This window comes from Nilaparvata lugens, chromosome X (assembly GCF_014356525.2).
Source record: "Nilaparvata lugens isolate BPH chromosome X, ASM1435652v1, whole genome shotgun sequence".
In the NCBI taxonomy this organism is placed as follows: domain Eukaryota; kingdom Metazoa; phylum Arthropoda; class Insecta; order Hemiptera; family Delphacidae; genus Nilaparvata; species Nilaparvata lugens.
In genome coordinates this window covers 95,308,392-95,326,302 of record NC_052518.1, presented here as the reverse complement: position 1 = coordinate 95,326,302, position 17,911 = coordinate 95,308,392, and the positions used below count along the sequence as shown (strand labels likewise).

General features: G+C 33.0%; 1 protein-coding gene across 3 annotated transcripts in view; it reads right to left on the bottom strand.

Moving 5' to 3' along the window:
• LOC111044708 (protein RRP5 homolog) overlaps positions 1–17,520 on the bottom strand; it is a 39,632-nt gene extending 22,112 nt beyond the window's left edge. For all 3 annotated transcript variants that reach the window (XM_039442743.1, XM_039442744.1, XM_039442745.1), the window contains exons 1-5: positions 17,167–17,520; positions 10,108–10,239; positions 8,677–8,823; positions 3,405–3,684; positions 1,173–1,345 (exon numbers count right to left, since the gene is read on the bottom strand). In XM_039442743.1, coding sequence (XP_039298677.1) covers positions 1,173–1,345; positions 3,405–3,684; positions 8,677–8,823; positions 10,108–10,239; positions 17,167–17,421 — 987 coding nt within the window. In that variant the 5' untranslated portion in view covers positions 17,422–17,520. The remainder of the gene's footprint in view (positions 1–1,172; positions 1,346–3,404; positions 3,685–8,676; positions 8,824–10,107; positions 10,240–17,166) is intronic.
• Positions 17,521–17,911: the final 391 nt, after the last annotated feature.

Genomic DNA, 17,911 nt, shown 5'->3' with positions numbered 1-17,911 from the left:
CATGGAAAGCAACATCAAATAATGTTTACTACAGGATAAAAAAATGTCCACTACATAATTAGAATTAAGTAACAGCACAATATAAAAGCATAATGCAGAGTATTCCAATGAAATCCTTGAACATTTATTACTTTCCTTTCCCTATTACCATAGGTGAGGAAAGTATTGCTTTCCAAAAAATTAAGGTACCCTAATTTCAAGTTTTCTATACGTTTCAAGGTCCCTTGAGTCCAAAAACATGATCTTTGGGTGTTGGTCTGTATGTGTGTATGTCTGTGAACACGATAACTCCATTCCTAATCAACCGATTGACTTGAAATTTTAAACTCAAGGTCCTTATACCATGAGGATCCGACAATAAGAAATTCAATAAGATTCAATTCGAAATGGCGGATACTTAGGCTATTGAAAAACCATGTTTTTCACGGGTTTCTCGAAAACGGCTCCAACGATTTTCTTCAAATTTATACCATGGATAGCTATTTATAAGCCCTAACTTCTGACATGAGTCTCATTTCTGGAAAATTGCAGAGGCTCCGTAATATTCTTGAGAAAAATGGCGGATAATTACTAAAAAACCATGTTTTCCTCTGTTTTCTTGAAAACGGCTCTAACGATTTTCTTCAAATTCATACCCTGTATAGTTATTTATCAGCTCTATCAACTGGCATGAGTCTCCTTCTTGGGAAACTAATGGGGGGTCCACCCCATCTTTGAGAAATGGACTTTGTAATCTCCCTCTCGTGCTTGAGGTAGGTAGGTAGAGCAGTTTATAAAAAGAGCACATAATCGAGATATTTCATCTGTAGAACAGCTGTTTTGACGACTTTTAAAAATATCATCGAATTTCACAATTCACACAAAGGAAAAAGTACTCTGAAAACAATTATATATACACATAAACAGTAGTCTGATCGTAGTTTCAAATATGTTGCCGCCAATCGTCATTATGTTATTCCCCTGAATATTATTCTCTTTTAATAATGAGGCTTACAGTTCAATGAGCAAGGAAAGTTGTGTGAGAGTACCACACCAGATTTTTTTTGTATGGTAACCAAGTTGATTTCCAAGATAGAAACCTACTTCAAAAAAATACTAAAAATTCAATTTTTTGTTAGATGGGGCGAACTGAAACTGAATCGCTATTTCATATTAAAATTGAAAATATATACCTCCAATACTTGGATTTTGATACTAGTCCCTGGTATAAAATTGGTGTTGGAATAGCCGTTCCTAGGTAGAGCTGTATAGAAGATATCTTTCTTTATGGAAAGAGTGAGAATCAATGCTGAAGATGGTAATCTTTTGATATGCGTGACAACACCACGCACTAATTTTCCCACCACTGTAACATCAAATTATAAAATTACATACGTACATGTAAAAAACAGCAACATTATCTTTTACAATTAATTCAATGCAAAGATGACTTGATACAAACTTGATATTCTCCTACATTTGAAATGATTATACAGAGTGTTTACGATCTCCCTACCAATACTCTAGGGCATTGTTCATGGCTGAAAAACATATCTAAATATCATATTTAAATTGTCAGGAAGTCTTCAGTTACTCACACAGCGGCCATTTTGCTTTTTTCACTTATTATTTTTTTTGCATATTGTTAAACATACGAAAATTGAAACTTTGCACGATCATTCATAACAACTAGACAAAGCTAGAGAAAAATTATGATAATTTTTCAAATTCATAAAACAAAATGGCGGCCATTCAAAATGTTGTTTCTTAAATAACTCAGAAACCGTTGGTTTTACAAAACCTTTACAAGAATAACTTTTTTTAGTAAATTTAATTGTCTATCGATTGGTACCAATTTTTTCAAGATTAACTGAGATATGGCAGCCTTAGTGATAGGTGACCATTGAAAATGTGTTGCAGTGCAAACCAAGGCATGCTGATAGTGTCGTCTCAATGATGCAACAATCTCTATTTGCATTGCATGTTAATAGTAAGCGATTTTAGGTCATTTCAAACAATAGAATAACGTTACATAACCCTCTAAAGTTGGGTCACCAACCATTAAAGCTACCATATCTCAGTTAATAATGGTCCAATCTCAAAAAAAATTGGTACCAATCGATAGGCAATTAAATTTAATAAAAAAAGCTATTCTTGTAAAGTTTTTTGTAAAATCAACGGTTTCTGAGTTACTTAAGAAACAAAATTTCAAATGACCGCCATTTTGTTTTATGAATTTAAAAAATTATCATAATTTTTTCTAGCTTTGTTTAGTTGCTATAAATGATCGTGCAAAGTTTCAATTTCGTATGTTTAACCATTATTTAGAAAAAAAGCAAAGTGGCCGCTGTAAGTGTAACTGAAGACTTCCGGACAGTTTAAATATGATATTTAGATATTATTTTCACCCAGGAACAATGCCCTAGAGTATTGGTACGGAGTTCATAAACACCCTGTATATGACACTATAATTATGTTCTATATACAGTACTTCAATAAACAACGAAGACATAGACATATAGTTCATAAAATCACTTCACTTATATGGGCTACTTCAATACAAATCAATAAAGAAATATAAAAACTTTTAGTAAGTTTACCCTACCCTTTATTAAAAACTTTAAAATATTTTAACGACTAGTTTCGACCATAGGTCATTTTCAAGTTAAAATCAAAACTTAACTTATCATTTTATATTGTTTTAATTAACACATAGTTCAATATAAGATCTTAGTCTTTCGCTTTTTACTGAAAAAACTCAAAAGCAAATTTAAATACTATAAAAAATAGAAACCCCTGTAAAAATTAACAATCAATTGAAAAACAAGTATAAAGAATCAAAAACAAATTAAAATATGCATTTGGCTACCACTTTTTGTGTAGTTGAGAAGTTGATATTGTGGTAATTATTCATATTGAATGAAAAAGACTAAGAAATTGTCAAAAAAACACAGATTTATTGATACTAAGAATAACCGGTTTCGGGTATCACACCATTGTCAATCTCTGATAAACATTAATAACCGAAACCGGTCTTTCCAAGTATCAATAAATCTGTGGTTTTTTGTCAATTTCTTAGTCTTTTTCATTCATTTGGCTACCCTTGAGCATAAGTCACAGTTTCAAGAGCTATTACCATAATGTTCTATCTGATACATCTAAAATTTCAAATCAGAATTTGGAATTTGAATCTTGCGATAGGCTTGGATAAATTTGTTTTCATTGGTAAAATTCATGAGAGATCATGGAATTCTTTTTAAATGAATAATATCAACAGGTTTAATACAGTAAAGTTATATAAGTTATGCAAATGTGAATAGAGAATCATAAATGTTATGTTATTCTTTCACAATCATATTTTTATGATTTGTGATTGTATCCACAAATGAATAAATAAATGAATGAATAAATAAATCACCACTCACCTAGTCCTTGAAGTGCCTGTGGATCAACTTTTTTTATTGGTAGGAACCCAGACACGTTTTTTATTCCTACATCAATAACGTAGCCATGTTCTTCTTTGGATTCGATTGCACCAATCAATTGAACATTCACTTCAAGTGTTGACTTTTTGAATGTTTTGTTCGCATCACACGGATTTAGACTGAGGGACACATTGAATTTGCCATTTTTCTTATTTACTGTCTCAACTGTTGCAGTAACCAATTCACCAATTTGGAACATATCTGAGAGGCCTGCAACATCCTGATCAAGAGATGCATTTTAGATTAGTTTTATTGAGATGTTGGGGGATAGTGATGGTGGTCATTGTCATTACTAGTTTCATTTACATTAATATATTATCAATAATTCGCACTACTTAATATGATTTAGAACAATCTAACAAAAGTATCACAATCGGATATTATTCAATTCAAAAGGTTCTAATGCTGTTAAATGTTGAAACAACTCCAGGAACAAATGAACTTTCAGTTAGATTTTAAGAAAAAGCATGAAGACTGCTGGCAATGTTTTTGTTTTCCCCCAAAATGCTGATGAAATGGATATAAATATTTCACAAATTATTATAAAAATTGTTCAGCCTACAGATATGAAGCGAGGGCGCCATACTTTTCTGTACGATTTGAAATGATCCTTTGATCTTGAAAATGTAAATACATTTTTTTCGCTTATGAAACATGAATTTGGTCTCTTGTTTTAGTCTAGTGTATGGCTTCAGTAACACCAGAAGTGTTAAACTTGAGCCATACATTCATTTATCATGCCTGGTTTTTGTTACACCATTCTGGGGGGAACTTAGACCACCATGTTTTTGATTTTTTAACAGGTGAAAAAATGTTTTGGTATTTTTTTTAATATAAAACAATAAGTCAAGATACAGACCCAAGTTTTACTCTAAGTTTCAAATATGTAAAATGACTGGTCTAGATTCATCAGGTGTTTGAATTTTAAAAGTGGCCTAAGTAACCCCATATTACGGTACATCATATTATATCTGTTGAGCTAGATCACATAGTAAAATGTATGTAGTTAAGAATGAAAACACTAGGTTGTTGTCAAAATATCACTTATTTATTTAAAAAAAATCACAAACATGTTTCAACAGTAATGGTGTCATCTACAGTGTGAGAAATTTAAAACTTGTAAAGTTTTAAATTTAACTTAAAATATTTCAATTTCTCACACTGAAGATGAAACCATTGTGTTGAAACATTTTTGTGATTTGTTTAAATAAGTAAGTGATATTTGTGACAACAACCCAGTGTTTTCATTATGGATAGGTATCACAACATCTCACCATCAACAGTATCTGATATGTAGTTAATTTAGATGAGAATAAAATGTTGATGTGATTCGAAAAACATTCCTACTATAGTGAGGTCCACGTTATAATGGCAGTGAAGAAAGATGTGAGAACAGAGGGTAACCGATTCTCTATAATTCAACTCCATTTTGCCATAGACTGTACTTTAACACTTTAATCTATATACTTTAATCTATATTGGATAACTTATAACTCAATCACCCCATTACATATTTGATCTGATATTAGTTTTAAATTTCTTTAATAATAATCAATGTAATATATTACGGTCCGGGTTCTTCAGCTTTGCCTATCGGCAGAGGTCCACTATAGACTACAATATTCTTCCCGTTCAAAAACATAGAACATTTTTGAAAACTTTGTAGGATTGCTCCAAAAGACGTGGTTTAATCATATAAAACGAATAATTACCCTAAGCATTTGTTTTGTCTAATTTGTTTTGAACTAATTGTAAATTTACTATTCATTCAGAAGATAAATGGAATCAGACTTGATTTGTAAATTGCGTTCACTTTTCACTTTCAACACAGTTACTAACGATCAGAGATTGATGAAACTTTATGGCAATATCTTGAGAACTGTTGAGGATGCCAATTGTGTCAATTTAATTGAAACAATCTCTTGTAAACCAGGTACTTGAATCGAGAAATTTACAACTTGAAATTTCCATGACATGCAAAAAATACTGATTTAGAAAAGTTTTTGTTTTTGATAATTCGTGTATATATTATTGCACATAGCTTGAGGGCTCTAATCCCATTCCAATGAGGTGTTCAAGATACAAAAGCGTGCTATCCGAATTATAGAAGGCCTTCCAGTACATCATTGACCGAGCGAAGTGAGGTCTAAGATTCAAGTCGACGGTTTGGCATTTCTCTTGATGTTTAAATGTTTATATGTTGCGCATTTACGGCGCAACGCGGTAATAGATTTTCATGAAATTTGACAGGTATGTTCCTTTTTTAATTGCGCGTCGACGTATATACAAGGTTTTTGGAAATTTCAAGGATAATATAAAAGGAAAAAGGAGCCTCCTTCATACGCCAATATAAGAGTAAAAATCAGACTATAGAATTATTCATCATAAATTAGCTGACAAGTGATTACACAGATGTGTGGAGAAGCCAGCCTATTGCTGTATTTCCATAAGGTCTATAGTTTCAATCAGGTACTTGTGGATGAGAATACTGCGTGAGGTCTACTGTTCACAGAACTACTAGTGTAGAGGGACTTTTAGCAGACTTGGCATTATGACATTTTATGGTCTTCTCGTTCATCGGTCTGTTATATATATATAAGAAGGAATGGTGATCGTTTTGCAACTGTAGGAGCTAGTCACCATTATTCTACAAGACATGGTACCTACCAATTTGCTACTTCTCAAACATCGTCTTGCCTTGTCTGAAGGGGATATAAATGTCACTGGTATTAATATTTATAATAAATTACCAGATAGTTTGAAGTCGATTGATAATGATGCTTTGTTAAAGAAACTTAAAAAGTGATGATTAAGCTCCTCTTCAGGAGTGAAATGCATTCCTCAATACTCCAAGAAAAGTGTTTTTTCAAATATTTACAAGTAACACAGTGTCTGAACTACAACAAAGTTGTTATATAGTGTTTCGTCATGGAAAGCAACATTGATTATTTAAAAATGTTGTTGTAGAAAGAGAGTTTTACTCGTTGAATGAGTTTTTGTCTGGCTGACGTTTTCTGACCTCAAATCAAATCAAATTTTATTGCCTTACAAAAAGTATTCACAAATGAATACAGATTACAAAAAGTAATATTTTACAATAAGAAGTATAATTTTTTCAACATAATAATATACTAATTCGGCGAAACCAGCAAAACCACAGTTTGAGTGCCGGTGACGAGTACCAAAACTGAAAACGATACTATTACTTCCAATAGAAAAACTTTGATTCAACAAGGTAAGCTTAACTATAATATTATAAGTATACAATTCAATCAAGGTGAAAGTGGGGAAAACACAAATATATATACTGTATGTAAGTTTGATGGCAATACTAGAGAAAAAAAATCAAATTGTGTTGTGAACTAGGTGAAAAACATTTGTTGATTTAATCCAATCAATTATTTTTTTGTACTTGATGATTTAGTGATGCTATCTAAATTCAAATTTTCGGATAACAGGTTAATCAATTTATTTACTACATAGGGGAAGTGTCTACGGCATACTATTATGTCTGTCCTGGAAACACGGTAATTTGATGGCGATCTGAAATTGTAAGCTGGAAAGTATGGAGTGAAAGTATTTTTGGATCTATTGATATAAAGTATTAAATTTCATATATAGAGTTGTCTCACTGTCAGAACCGGGAATTCTTCATAAAGTAAGTGACTGGGATATCGTCTCGGCCTTTGGAGAGCAGCTTTTAGTATGTCCTCTGAATCACACCTATTTTATTGAAATGAGTGTCTAAGGCACCCCCCCAAACCCTTATACCATACTGAAATATGGACTGGGCATAAGCTGAATAGACCATCATCAATAACTTTAAATCTCCAACACTGCTCAATCTGTAGAATTTGTGAACAATATGTTTCATTTTTTACACATATTATCAATATGTGCATTCCACTTCAGATGTTGATCTATTAAAACAGATATTTAACTTCTCTCACGTTTGTCAGTGATTGACATGTACAGTCCCTAACAACAAAATCTGAGTCTGACGGACTCCTTTCAGCACAGTCAAACGAATGAATTTTAATTCCACCATTTAACATTTCCGCAGGGATGGAGTTTATTGTAGGCGAGAAAGTCATATACACGCTTTTTCTTGTATTTAAAGTGAGCGTGTGCAGATCAAGCCATGACTTAACTGCTGTGAGACCTGATTCTGTTAGAAGTTTTGTTTCTTTCCACGTACAACCGGAAAAAAACTAGACCTTTTATTATGTTAATAACATTCTAAAAAACATGTTACCTATGTGTATATATTTGTACTGCGATATACAGACATTTCTTGTTATTGTATTTATGCAGAAAATAAAGAATTTGAATTCGAATTTTGATATGAAATGTAGAGAATCATGAGACTAGGTCTTTTTGCTGAAATTCTGCAGAGAGTTATAATATTATAAGCATGCATCTATCATGCTGAAAAAGTTCCAGTAAGCTGTGCAGGGAGCTTCCTTCGTGTATAGGGCTCTGTAGGGAGCATCCTCTATCTATAGGGATGGTGAAGCTCAATGCTTTTGCAAAGACATGGATATCACCCCGCCAACCATACCTTGTCTATGTATGCCGTTTCAAGGTCACGGAGGCAAAGATAGGAGACCACAACTTCCTTTGCAAAAGCATAGAATATTCCTTCTCATGATTTTATCCGAAACTTTTATAACTGAGATCAGATTTTTATTCTCACACACACCTGAAATCTCAGCGGCTACTTTTAAAAGCGTTGATACAATCTGAGCTTCAAACCAGCAGAAATTAAGTTATTCGGTAGGTATTCTACTAAAAATAGAAATTCTATTTATGAAAAAATAATTCCAATGGAAATCATTTTGGAATCAACTTTCAATATTTATACCGGCAGGTACCGGCAACCTATAGCGGTAGCTGAAGCCTTTTTTCTAGGATGGACTAAGTTTATGATGAACAAAAATTTCAACTTATAAAATGTAATTTCAGTTATAATTTGTGTTTCTCATACGGTAATATTATTCTTTAATAGATAAAATATCATTCTTAACTATGAATTATTGGGGAAGGAACAACAGGCTTTAAGCCCAAAACTGTTCCTTTCCCAAATTTGGATAGAAATTGTCCAAAAATAAGTTATGTCAGTCACTTTTATTATCTAAAAGTTTTAAAATTTTAATATCCAAACAAATTCAAAAATATTGAATATTGGTGTAACCCCTCAGGCATAGCCTACCTCGCCAGACTCTAGTTGTTTGGTATAGGGCGTCGAGATCTTATTTATGTCCACGTTAGCTTGACACCTCCCAGGGAGGGAAATGACAAGTCCAGATGAATTAATTTCTCTGACTCGTCCAGCTATAACAAGACCCTTACTCAGCTTCTGTAAAAATAATACATTATCAACAGTTGTATATTTGAAAATATTGTAGAATGAACACAGAAGGGAAAAAAGCAATATTCATTAGCCTAATTTATTTATTACTAAACAACTCATAGGCATGATTGAGAAAGAAACTATAATATCATTTCATATTTATGTTTTCATTATTTATTTAATTATTTATTTATTTATTCATGGAGACAACAGGTAAAAAACCCATTTTGCCTCCTCCACACTATACAATAATTTCCAACATAATACAATTTTCAATAAAAAGAAGATAGAAAATATGAGAAAATAATAAATTATAAAAATAGCTAATTATAAAATTATAATATTATACAGTCGTTTAAAGAATAATAAAAATACATTAACTGAATTCAATAAGAAAACATGCATACTTCAGTAAACTATAATCATTACTAGTATATAGACAAGATGAAGTGTCTGTGTAATGTACTACCACTAGCCTTTATGAGGATAATTGAATAAAAGAAATGCAAGCGAAAATCACGAAATGATGGACCACATACTACAAGACTAAATCATATGAAATCCTTCGGAATTTGGAGGGGGAGAACCAGAAGATGTCCAAGTGCTCTGAATAAGTATTGAAATTCTTTGAGCTCTACTTAAAGGAAAGTTATAATGTCCTACCGTTCTGTAGCGAGAAATATGAAATGAAAATCCAGAACGTCGAGCAATGGTATTTAAATATATGTTAATTTTAGAAAGCAAGTAGGAAGAATCAATTTTTTATTATATAATTTTTAATTTTTGATATTAATATTTTATTATATATATTCAAGTGTGTCCCCACAAAGGATAACCTGCTATGGGGAACACAAATTACAAATAAGGAAACAATATATTTTATTTGCTTTTTGGGATGTATTTGTTTGTTTATTGAATAAAGAATAAAGAAAAACAACAAGCACAGCCCAAACCCCTTTTTCCCGAATTTTAATGGATAATATAATGTTTCAATATTGTTCAATGTACTTCAAGCAGGATGACCAAAAATGTTAACCTGATTGGTGAAATCGAATTCTCATACTATCATCGTCACCATTACAATATAAATATATTGATGTAACCGATATTAATATTCAGTTTGTTCTATACTTTTCTCAATATTGAATTTGTTTGTTTCATCCAATAAATAAATAAGAAAAAATAATAAAAAATCACATAAAAAGTTGATTGAACAAAAGGAAGAAGTCATGCAATGAAACTTTTACGAGTCATGGCATCCAAAAATCTAGAACCATTAAAACAACTCACCTTGTATCTGAAGGTAGTGATTTGATCTGGTACCGTTCGGGGCAATTTTACTATTATTTCCTGAACATTCGTTGGCTCGCATGTTGACGCAGTCCTCTTTTGCTTCTTCTTGTTGTTCTTCTTGTTCGATGTCTTAAAAAATGGAAGAGTATAAAATTCATACATGTTAAGGATAGTAGAAATATTTGAGGCTTAATGCTTTCAAACAGTTTGATACTGTACTCTAATTTAACTAAAACTCAAAATAATTATTCAGTGATAGGTATAATAATTTGATATATCTCAATTTATATGTTCACACTTATTTATTTGTCATGAACATTAATACCATATCGACAATTATTGTCATACAATGCATTTATTATTATTATACATATGTATGTATAATATTTATTTATACATATATATGTATGTATATTTTATTCATTTGTTTTTTTTGTTCGAGCTGGCAGACTTTATGTTTCTGTTTTCACAAAAAAGTTTATAAAGAATTCTTAGGCCTAGAGATGTGAAATCTTTTTAATTCTCTTTGTGTTCGATAACTTTTTTATATTTATATATAATTTTATCTTTTTTCAAAAAAGTCTTGTACAAACGTGTTTTGTGAAGGGGAAAAGGCGAATTATTATACAACTTAATTTCCAATGTCCTTAATCTACATCATCATCTGCCTAACGGCAGGTCCATACAGGTTTCCTTCTAGTCTTTTTTCTTTAGGGCTACTTTCAATATAAATAAAAATATATATAAAAAATCTGGTGTGGCGCACTCACACAACTTTCCTTGCCGTTATGAAAATTGATCACCTGACGCTAGTGTTCACGCGCTATTCAAATATCCAAGCCAGCTGGTGACAGGACAATAAAGCTGGAGACATAGGAAGTCTGCTATTTCTTCATAGTGAATGATTTAATAGAATCAACAGTTACCAACAATTTGCGATTGAAATGATAACATTTTCTCGAATTTCGAGTTTTTTTTTTTAATTTTAGGTGAAAATGTTACTGAACATTAACTGTAGGGATTTTCAAGCTCAATCTTTTCCACTTGGAATTTTTTGTTTAAATTGTATCTGAAGCAAGATAATTGGGAATCTAAAATCAAACTTTTCATAGATGGGGCGGAGCTCCTAGAATTTTTACATATATGGGACTTGTGGCTGTTGATAGAGCTTATCAATGACTATTTTAGGTAAATTTGATCAAAATCGTTGGAGCCGTTTTCGAGAAAATCGCGGAAACCCCTGTTTTTGACAACATTTTCGCCATTTTAGCCGCCATCTTGAATTGCATTAGATCGAAATTGTTCGTGTCGGATCCTTATATTGTAAGGACCTTAAGTTCCAAATTTCAAGTCATTCCGTTGATTGGGAGATGAGATATCGTGTACACAGACGCACACACACACACACACACACACACACACACACACACACACACACACACACACACATAAAGACCAATACCCAAAAACCACTTTTTGGGACTCAGGGGACCTTGAAACGTATAGAAATTTAGAAATTGGGGTACCTTATTTTTTTCGGAAAGCAATACTTTCCTTACCTATGGTTATAGGCATTTTCAAGCCATTTTAAAAGGCAAAAATAAAATAATTTAAAAGGGTACTCAGATTTCTATTTCTATTTAAAATTCCTCCTCCATTCTTCTCTGTCCTGTGCTATCCAGCATGAAGTATTTTCCCTCCTCCCTGACATCATCCATCATCTTTCACTCTCCTCTAATCTAGCACCCTCTCTTCCTCCCTTCCATTGCCGTCACAAGGAGGCCGCCATGCCACAGCAAGTGCCCCAGCCAGTTCCGCTTCTGTCTCCTTATCACTGCGATAATATTCCTTCCCTACACTCTACACAGTACCTCTCATTATCCATCCAGCTGATCCTTTCCATCCTCCTCCAACCCCACATTACGAAGGCATCGTCTCTTCTCCTCCTGTCTTCTGAGCGTCCAGGTTTCTGCTCCATATAGAGCCTACATTTTTTTTTTTTTATTTTTTTTTTTAAGATTACGTCCTAAAGACTCCAGTCATGGAGTATAAGACAAGTCATGTTATTACATAATAATTCTAACACTAAGTAGTTCAGCCTAGTTTAGGTTTGAAAGGAATTCTTGTACACTATAAAAAGCTCTATCAACTAAATATTTTTTAATTTGTTTTTTGAAAATCTTCAAATCATCATTACTTTTCAAGATTTGAGGTAGCTTGTTATAAAATTTCCTACCAATATAATCTGGTTTTTGTTCAAATAACCTACTATTGTGACCCATTATATGATAATCTGCTCTGTTTCGCGTATTATACTCATGAACATCTGAATTCTGGATCACACCACTCGTTTTCACATGCATTACAGCTTCATATACATACAAAGATGGCACAGTTAATAGACCAAGCTTTTTAAATAAAGGCCTACAAGAGTCTAACCTATTCACTTTCTCTATACATCTGAGTGCCTTCTTTTGAATCTTAAACACCCTGTCCATATTTTGTTGAGATGAATTACCCCATACTAAAATAGCATACCTAATATGAGATAGTATAAGTCCATGGTAAGCAGTTAACAGTAGTTTTTTATCATTCAGCCTAGCAAGCTGCCTAACATGCATCTACACCTTGGAATCTACATCTGGGCCCTGTTTACTACATCTAACACTTGGGTTACCGAATGACACTGCCGATCTGGAAACCCCATTCCTTGGCTACGACACCAAGTATCAAATGATAGAAAAACATGATAGAAAACAAGTTAATAGTTTAATACGTGTATGTCTCTATTCTAATCACCAGCTGACTAATGATATTATAGGTTTGTATTTCATCATGTAGTCCAGGCGCTGGCTTACATTGAGCATACATGAGAGAGGCAGAGAATTTGACTTAATTGATATTGGATTATTGATAGGGGGTCTTTTAGTGTATATGAAACTCGATGTCGTCACGCTTATAAAATCGCCTGTCCTGCAGTTACTATTCATAGTACAGCTTTGAATTTTTTCTCAATATTATGTAAACATAACTGGCTTTCAATGTGGTCTTCTACATTTTTGCGATAAACCGCATAGTTTTTTCGTAAAAAAATAAAATATCTAGAAAAATATATTTTTTATAATGGACTTTTTGTTATTTCTCAAATATTCAAGTCGTTAGCCGACTTAGAGGGAAAGGTTCCCAATAAACGCTATAGGCCGTTTCTTCCTGAATCCAATGATATATATAGTTTGGGGATTACGATCATAGATGCGGCAATGGGAGGGGGATAAGTAGCACTGTTACGCTGCGGCGCGGTCCTCCCCCATGATTAATGCGCGTAGTGGCCTGTCTATCGCATCGCTCCTACTAGTCTATAAATTCAAATCATGTATTTCAGAAACACTATCTCATGTATTTCCGGTCGCTGAACACGATTTTTCAACTCTCAAGCCTCAATAATTGATAATTCTCATCATAATATACAAATTATGGTCAAAATTTCCACCTTCATCTCATTCTGCAAGGAAACTAAGAAATGACTGTTTGGAATAAACGTAACTTCGGTTTCAAGAAATATATTAAGATAGAATAATGATAATATTTATATGTGTTTATGTATTATTGTTTTCATTTCAAATTAATTTATTGTGATGCGCTGCAGGCTGAATTATTAATTACACAATGGCCACGCTTACTTGATATAGTGGTCAGTTAATTTCCAAGAAATGTTTGTGGAATTTCTTAGTTCTTTATGGTGGAAATGGAATTCATCATTCATTCATTATCATAATAATTATGTTTAGTATGAAAGTGTTACGGTAATCTTTCATGATTCTTCAGTTTGTCTTATAATTATAATTATAGATAATATATAATTATATCCAATAGATATGTGTCAAATCAAAATGAAATGAAAATTTAAATATTCATTCAAATGATTTCTAACAGTATTACTATAATGGTATTTCACTAACTTTTGATTGATTCATCCATTATGGTAATCCCGTTCAGACTGTTTTGAAATGGTAACAAGTTATTCAGTATCAAAATTTGGGAATAGAGTAGTTTTGGGCCATGCCTGTTATTCTTTCCGAAACATATTTAAATGATTTGTAGTTTTATCCACAAATGAATGAATGTATTCCTGCACGTAGCTAACGTATGGATTATTCCTTCATAGATTATTGCATGTCACATTAATAAATCTCTCCCACAGATTTAGAAATCAAGTCTCGATGGTTTAGAGAGCATATTATTGGAGTGATTCTTTTAATCTGCTGCTTCTAGTATGTTCACTACCTTTGTTTGATTTTAGACCATAGACATGAAAAACTATGTCCACCTGTATCACTCCATCTTCATTGAGAATTTTCATAAATCTTCTCATCACAGAATTTCCATAATCTTGCAGCGTATTGAAAGTTTTGAAAAGTGAAGTAGGAGTTGAATTCAGGAGAGCCATGTCATCATTATGCGAATTTGTCAACGATATTTAGGGATTTAGTCAAATCCACAACTAGTTTCACTTACAATTTCATGGGACAAGTGAGATTAAGCGTTTTTTTTCCAAATATCCATCAGATGTTGACAGAGATTGCGGTTATTGTAGAAATGCATGCTGCACTAAAACTTTAATGCAATGCTGAATTATCTTTAAACAGCTACCTAGTGAAAATACAGAGATCAGATATTTTTGTTCTAGAATGAACTAAGACTAGGATTTTTTGTTTGATTGCATCGTGAAGAATGACAGAACTCATATCTGTTTCTTTTTATAGGTGAGAATACACTTTTACAATTTACCACAACTATGTTCAGATAAAAATCGTTGGAAACCGAATAACTATTTCTTTCTACATTCAAAAGAGAATCACACACTTCTTCACTTGCTTCCAGACCATTGATAACATTATGCAGATTCTGTTGTCCATCAGAGTCTTTAAGAAAAATGTAATGTTCTCGTGAGAAGGTTATGCTTCTGGAAATCATTCTCATCTCCCATTATTATTGTTTTACTTCCTTCGATGAAAATCTCCAGTGATATCCATAATGATGTCAACATACTTGAACAGAATATCTTTGATGGAAGATTTATTTATATAGTAGCAGCCATTTTAGGAAAGCCTTTGAAGAACTAGCTATTCCAATCACTTACCTATGAGTTTTAGATGATCGAATGAGGGTTTGCTCCAAAGCATGATCGGTTGTCACATTATTAAATTTTCAAGATTTCCTTTTGACAGAGAGTCAATGTATTGACTGTATAGAGTTAATGTTTCCTTATTGGAAATGATTTTCTACTTCTGTGGGTATTTTTTTTTCATATTTTCTAGATATAACACAGACTCCATAACATAGTTTGTGTGATTGAATGAAAAAAGTATGGGATCTTTTCTCGTACAGTTTCTATGTGCAATAGGCTACCAGAGTCCTTCCTGTCCTTCCTTATGATCACGAATACAATTTAAGATAATTTAAACTATGTTACAATAATCAGTCATAAATTTCAAGTAGTCATTGATTTTGCATTGTGATTCTAAAAAAAACTCCACAAATAGCTCTTGACTTCTTTCAAATATACTTTGACAATCTCTCATATTTGAACCGTTCATGAGTCCTTATTGTAGTTATTTCATTGAATTGATTGCTTGCTCTCACACGTTAATTATACTGATCTCCCCTCAATAGATTTCCAACAGTATTCTCTCCAAATATTTCAAATTCAACAAAGATATCTCCTATTCCACTTCCATTCAAGAATCAGGATTATCAATTACCGCATTGAGGCTTAAGAGTTGAAAAATCGTGTTCAGCGACCGAAAATACATATGATAGCGTTCCTGAAATACATAATTTGAATGCGATAGACAGGCCACTATGCGCATTAATCATGGGGGAGGACCACGCCGCAGCGTAACAGTGCTACTTATCCCCCTCCCACCACCGCATCTATGATCGTAACCCCCAAACTATATACATCATTGGATTCAAGAAGAAACGGCTTACAACGTTTATTGGAAACCTTTTCCTCTAAGTTGGCTAACGACTTAAATATTTGAGAAATAACAAAAAGTCCATAATAGAAAAATAGATTTATCAATATATTTTATTTTTTTACGGAAAAACTATGCGGTTTATCGCAAAAATGTAGGAGACCACATTGAAAGCCAGTTATGTGTAAATAATATTGAGAAAAAATTCAAAGCTGTACTATGAATAGTAACTGCAGGACAGGCGATTTTATAAGCGCGCGTTTTTTACAACTCACCCCTTCCCCCCTAATCTGTCGACCACCCTGGGACGTGACGACATCGAGTTTCATATACACTAAAGACCCCCTAACAATAATCCGAAGTCAAATTCTCTGCCTCTCTCATGTATGCTCAATTTAAGCCAGCGCCTGGACTATATAAGCCTATATTTAATTTTAGGCGTATCTTATTGACGTAGTTTTCAAGTCCTTCAACAAAACCACCTTATACAACATTGTACACCTTACATGAACCTCTATGTACCAAACTTGAAAATTTTCTCACAATTCCTGTAAGTTCTTAAAAAAATCTGAGAAAAGGCAGTAAAAACGCTTATCAGACGTAATTTTGAAGTCCATTCAAGGCAAAATTTTTAGATCCTAACTGAACCTCTGTACCAAGTTTGAACATTTTCTCTCCATTAGTTCTTGAAAAATGTGAGAAAACGCAGAAAAAACGCTCTGGAACGCTAGGAAACAGCAATAAATAATGGATAGTAATGTCCATACTCTACCACATAAACCACGTCGTTAGCAGAAAATGAAAATACAGAGATAATTATTTCAATAAACCTAATCACTTCACTGCTGAAAGAAAAGACAAAACATATTAAAATAGACAGGCTACTGAAGGAAATTAATGATTCTGATCAGTAAGAATTGGAATCAAAGATGAATTTGTTGATTTCAATATGGATATGAGGGGAAATACCTGTGTAGGCATAGCAACATGTTTCCTATTTGTATTTTTATAGATAATAAAAATTGACAGCAACAAAATATCCAGGTTAGGTCAATAATTAAATATGATTCATACTCACATTTAACTTCCTCTTAACAAGTAGTGTAGGCCTCTTGCATTCTTTCTTGTTGACCGGTACCGGTATTTCCAAAGACCCTAGAGAACGGTCACCTGAATCTTGGTCCTTGTTTACTTCAACCGGTAATTGTGGAACAGGTCCACGTGACTCTGATGTTGATGCTTCTTCTGATGACATTTTTACAACTTCAACCTTCCAAGATGCAATTCTGCATGGGTGCTTCAAGGATAAACGGTATGACTTTCCTGAATACATTTGAGGAAATTCAACGTGAAAATGACGTTTAGCCGGGTCGGCCCGGGCAATAAATCATTGATCTCGGGTGGCATCAGGTGGGTGGCAGCAGGTGGGTGGCGCAACCTTTCGACTTTTGACCTGACTGACAGAGCACATTTATGGCGCATGCGCTTTGTATTGAATTTCTTTGCTATAGTGTGGTCCACGTTATAATGGTAGTGGATGAAAATAGAAGAATAGCGATGCCGATTCTCTGCATTAATTAATTATATTTATACACTGTCAAAAACATAATTGGCATCGTTGTGTACCTAGAAAAGGATAGTACCACTGGCTTTGTCGAATGATAGATAAGGACAGCAAAACTAAAGTTGATCAAATACTGTCATTATAACGTGGACCTCACTATATCCAACTTCTCTAAACTATTTGAAAAACTAGTAAAGCCTGGCCCAATAACTTTTCTCCATTCAACAGATTTTTTGTCCCTAATCAATTTAGCTTCACA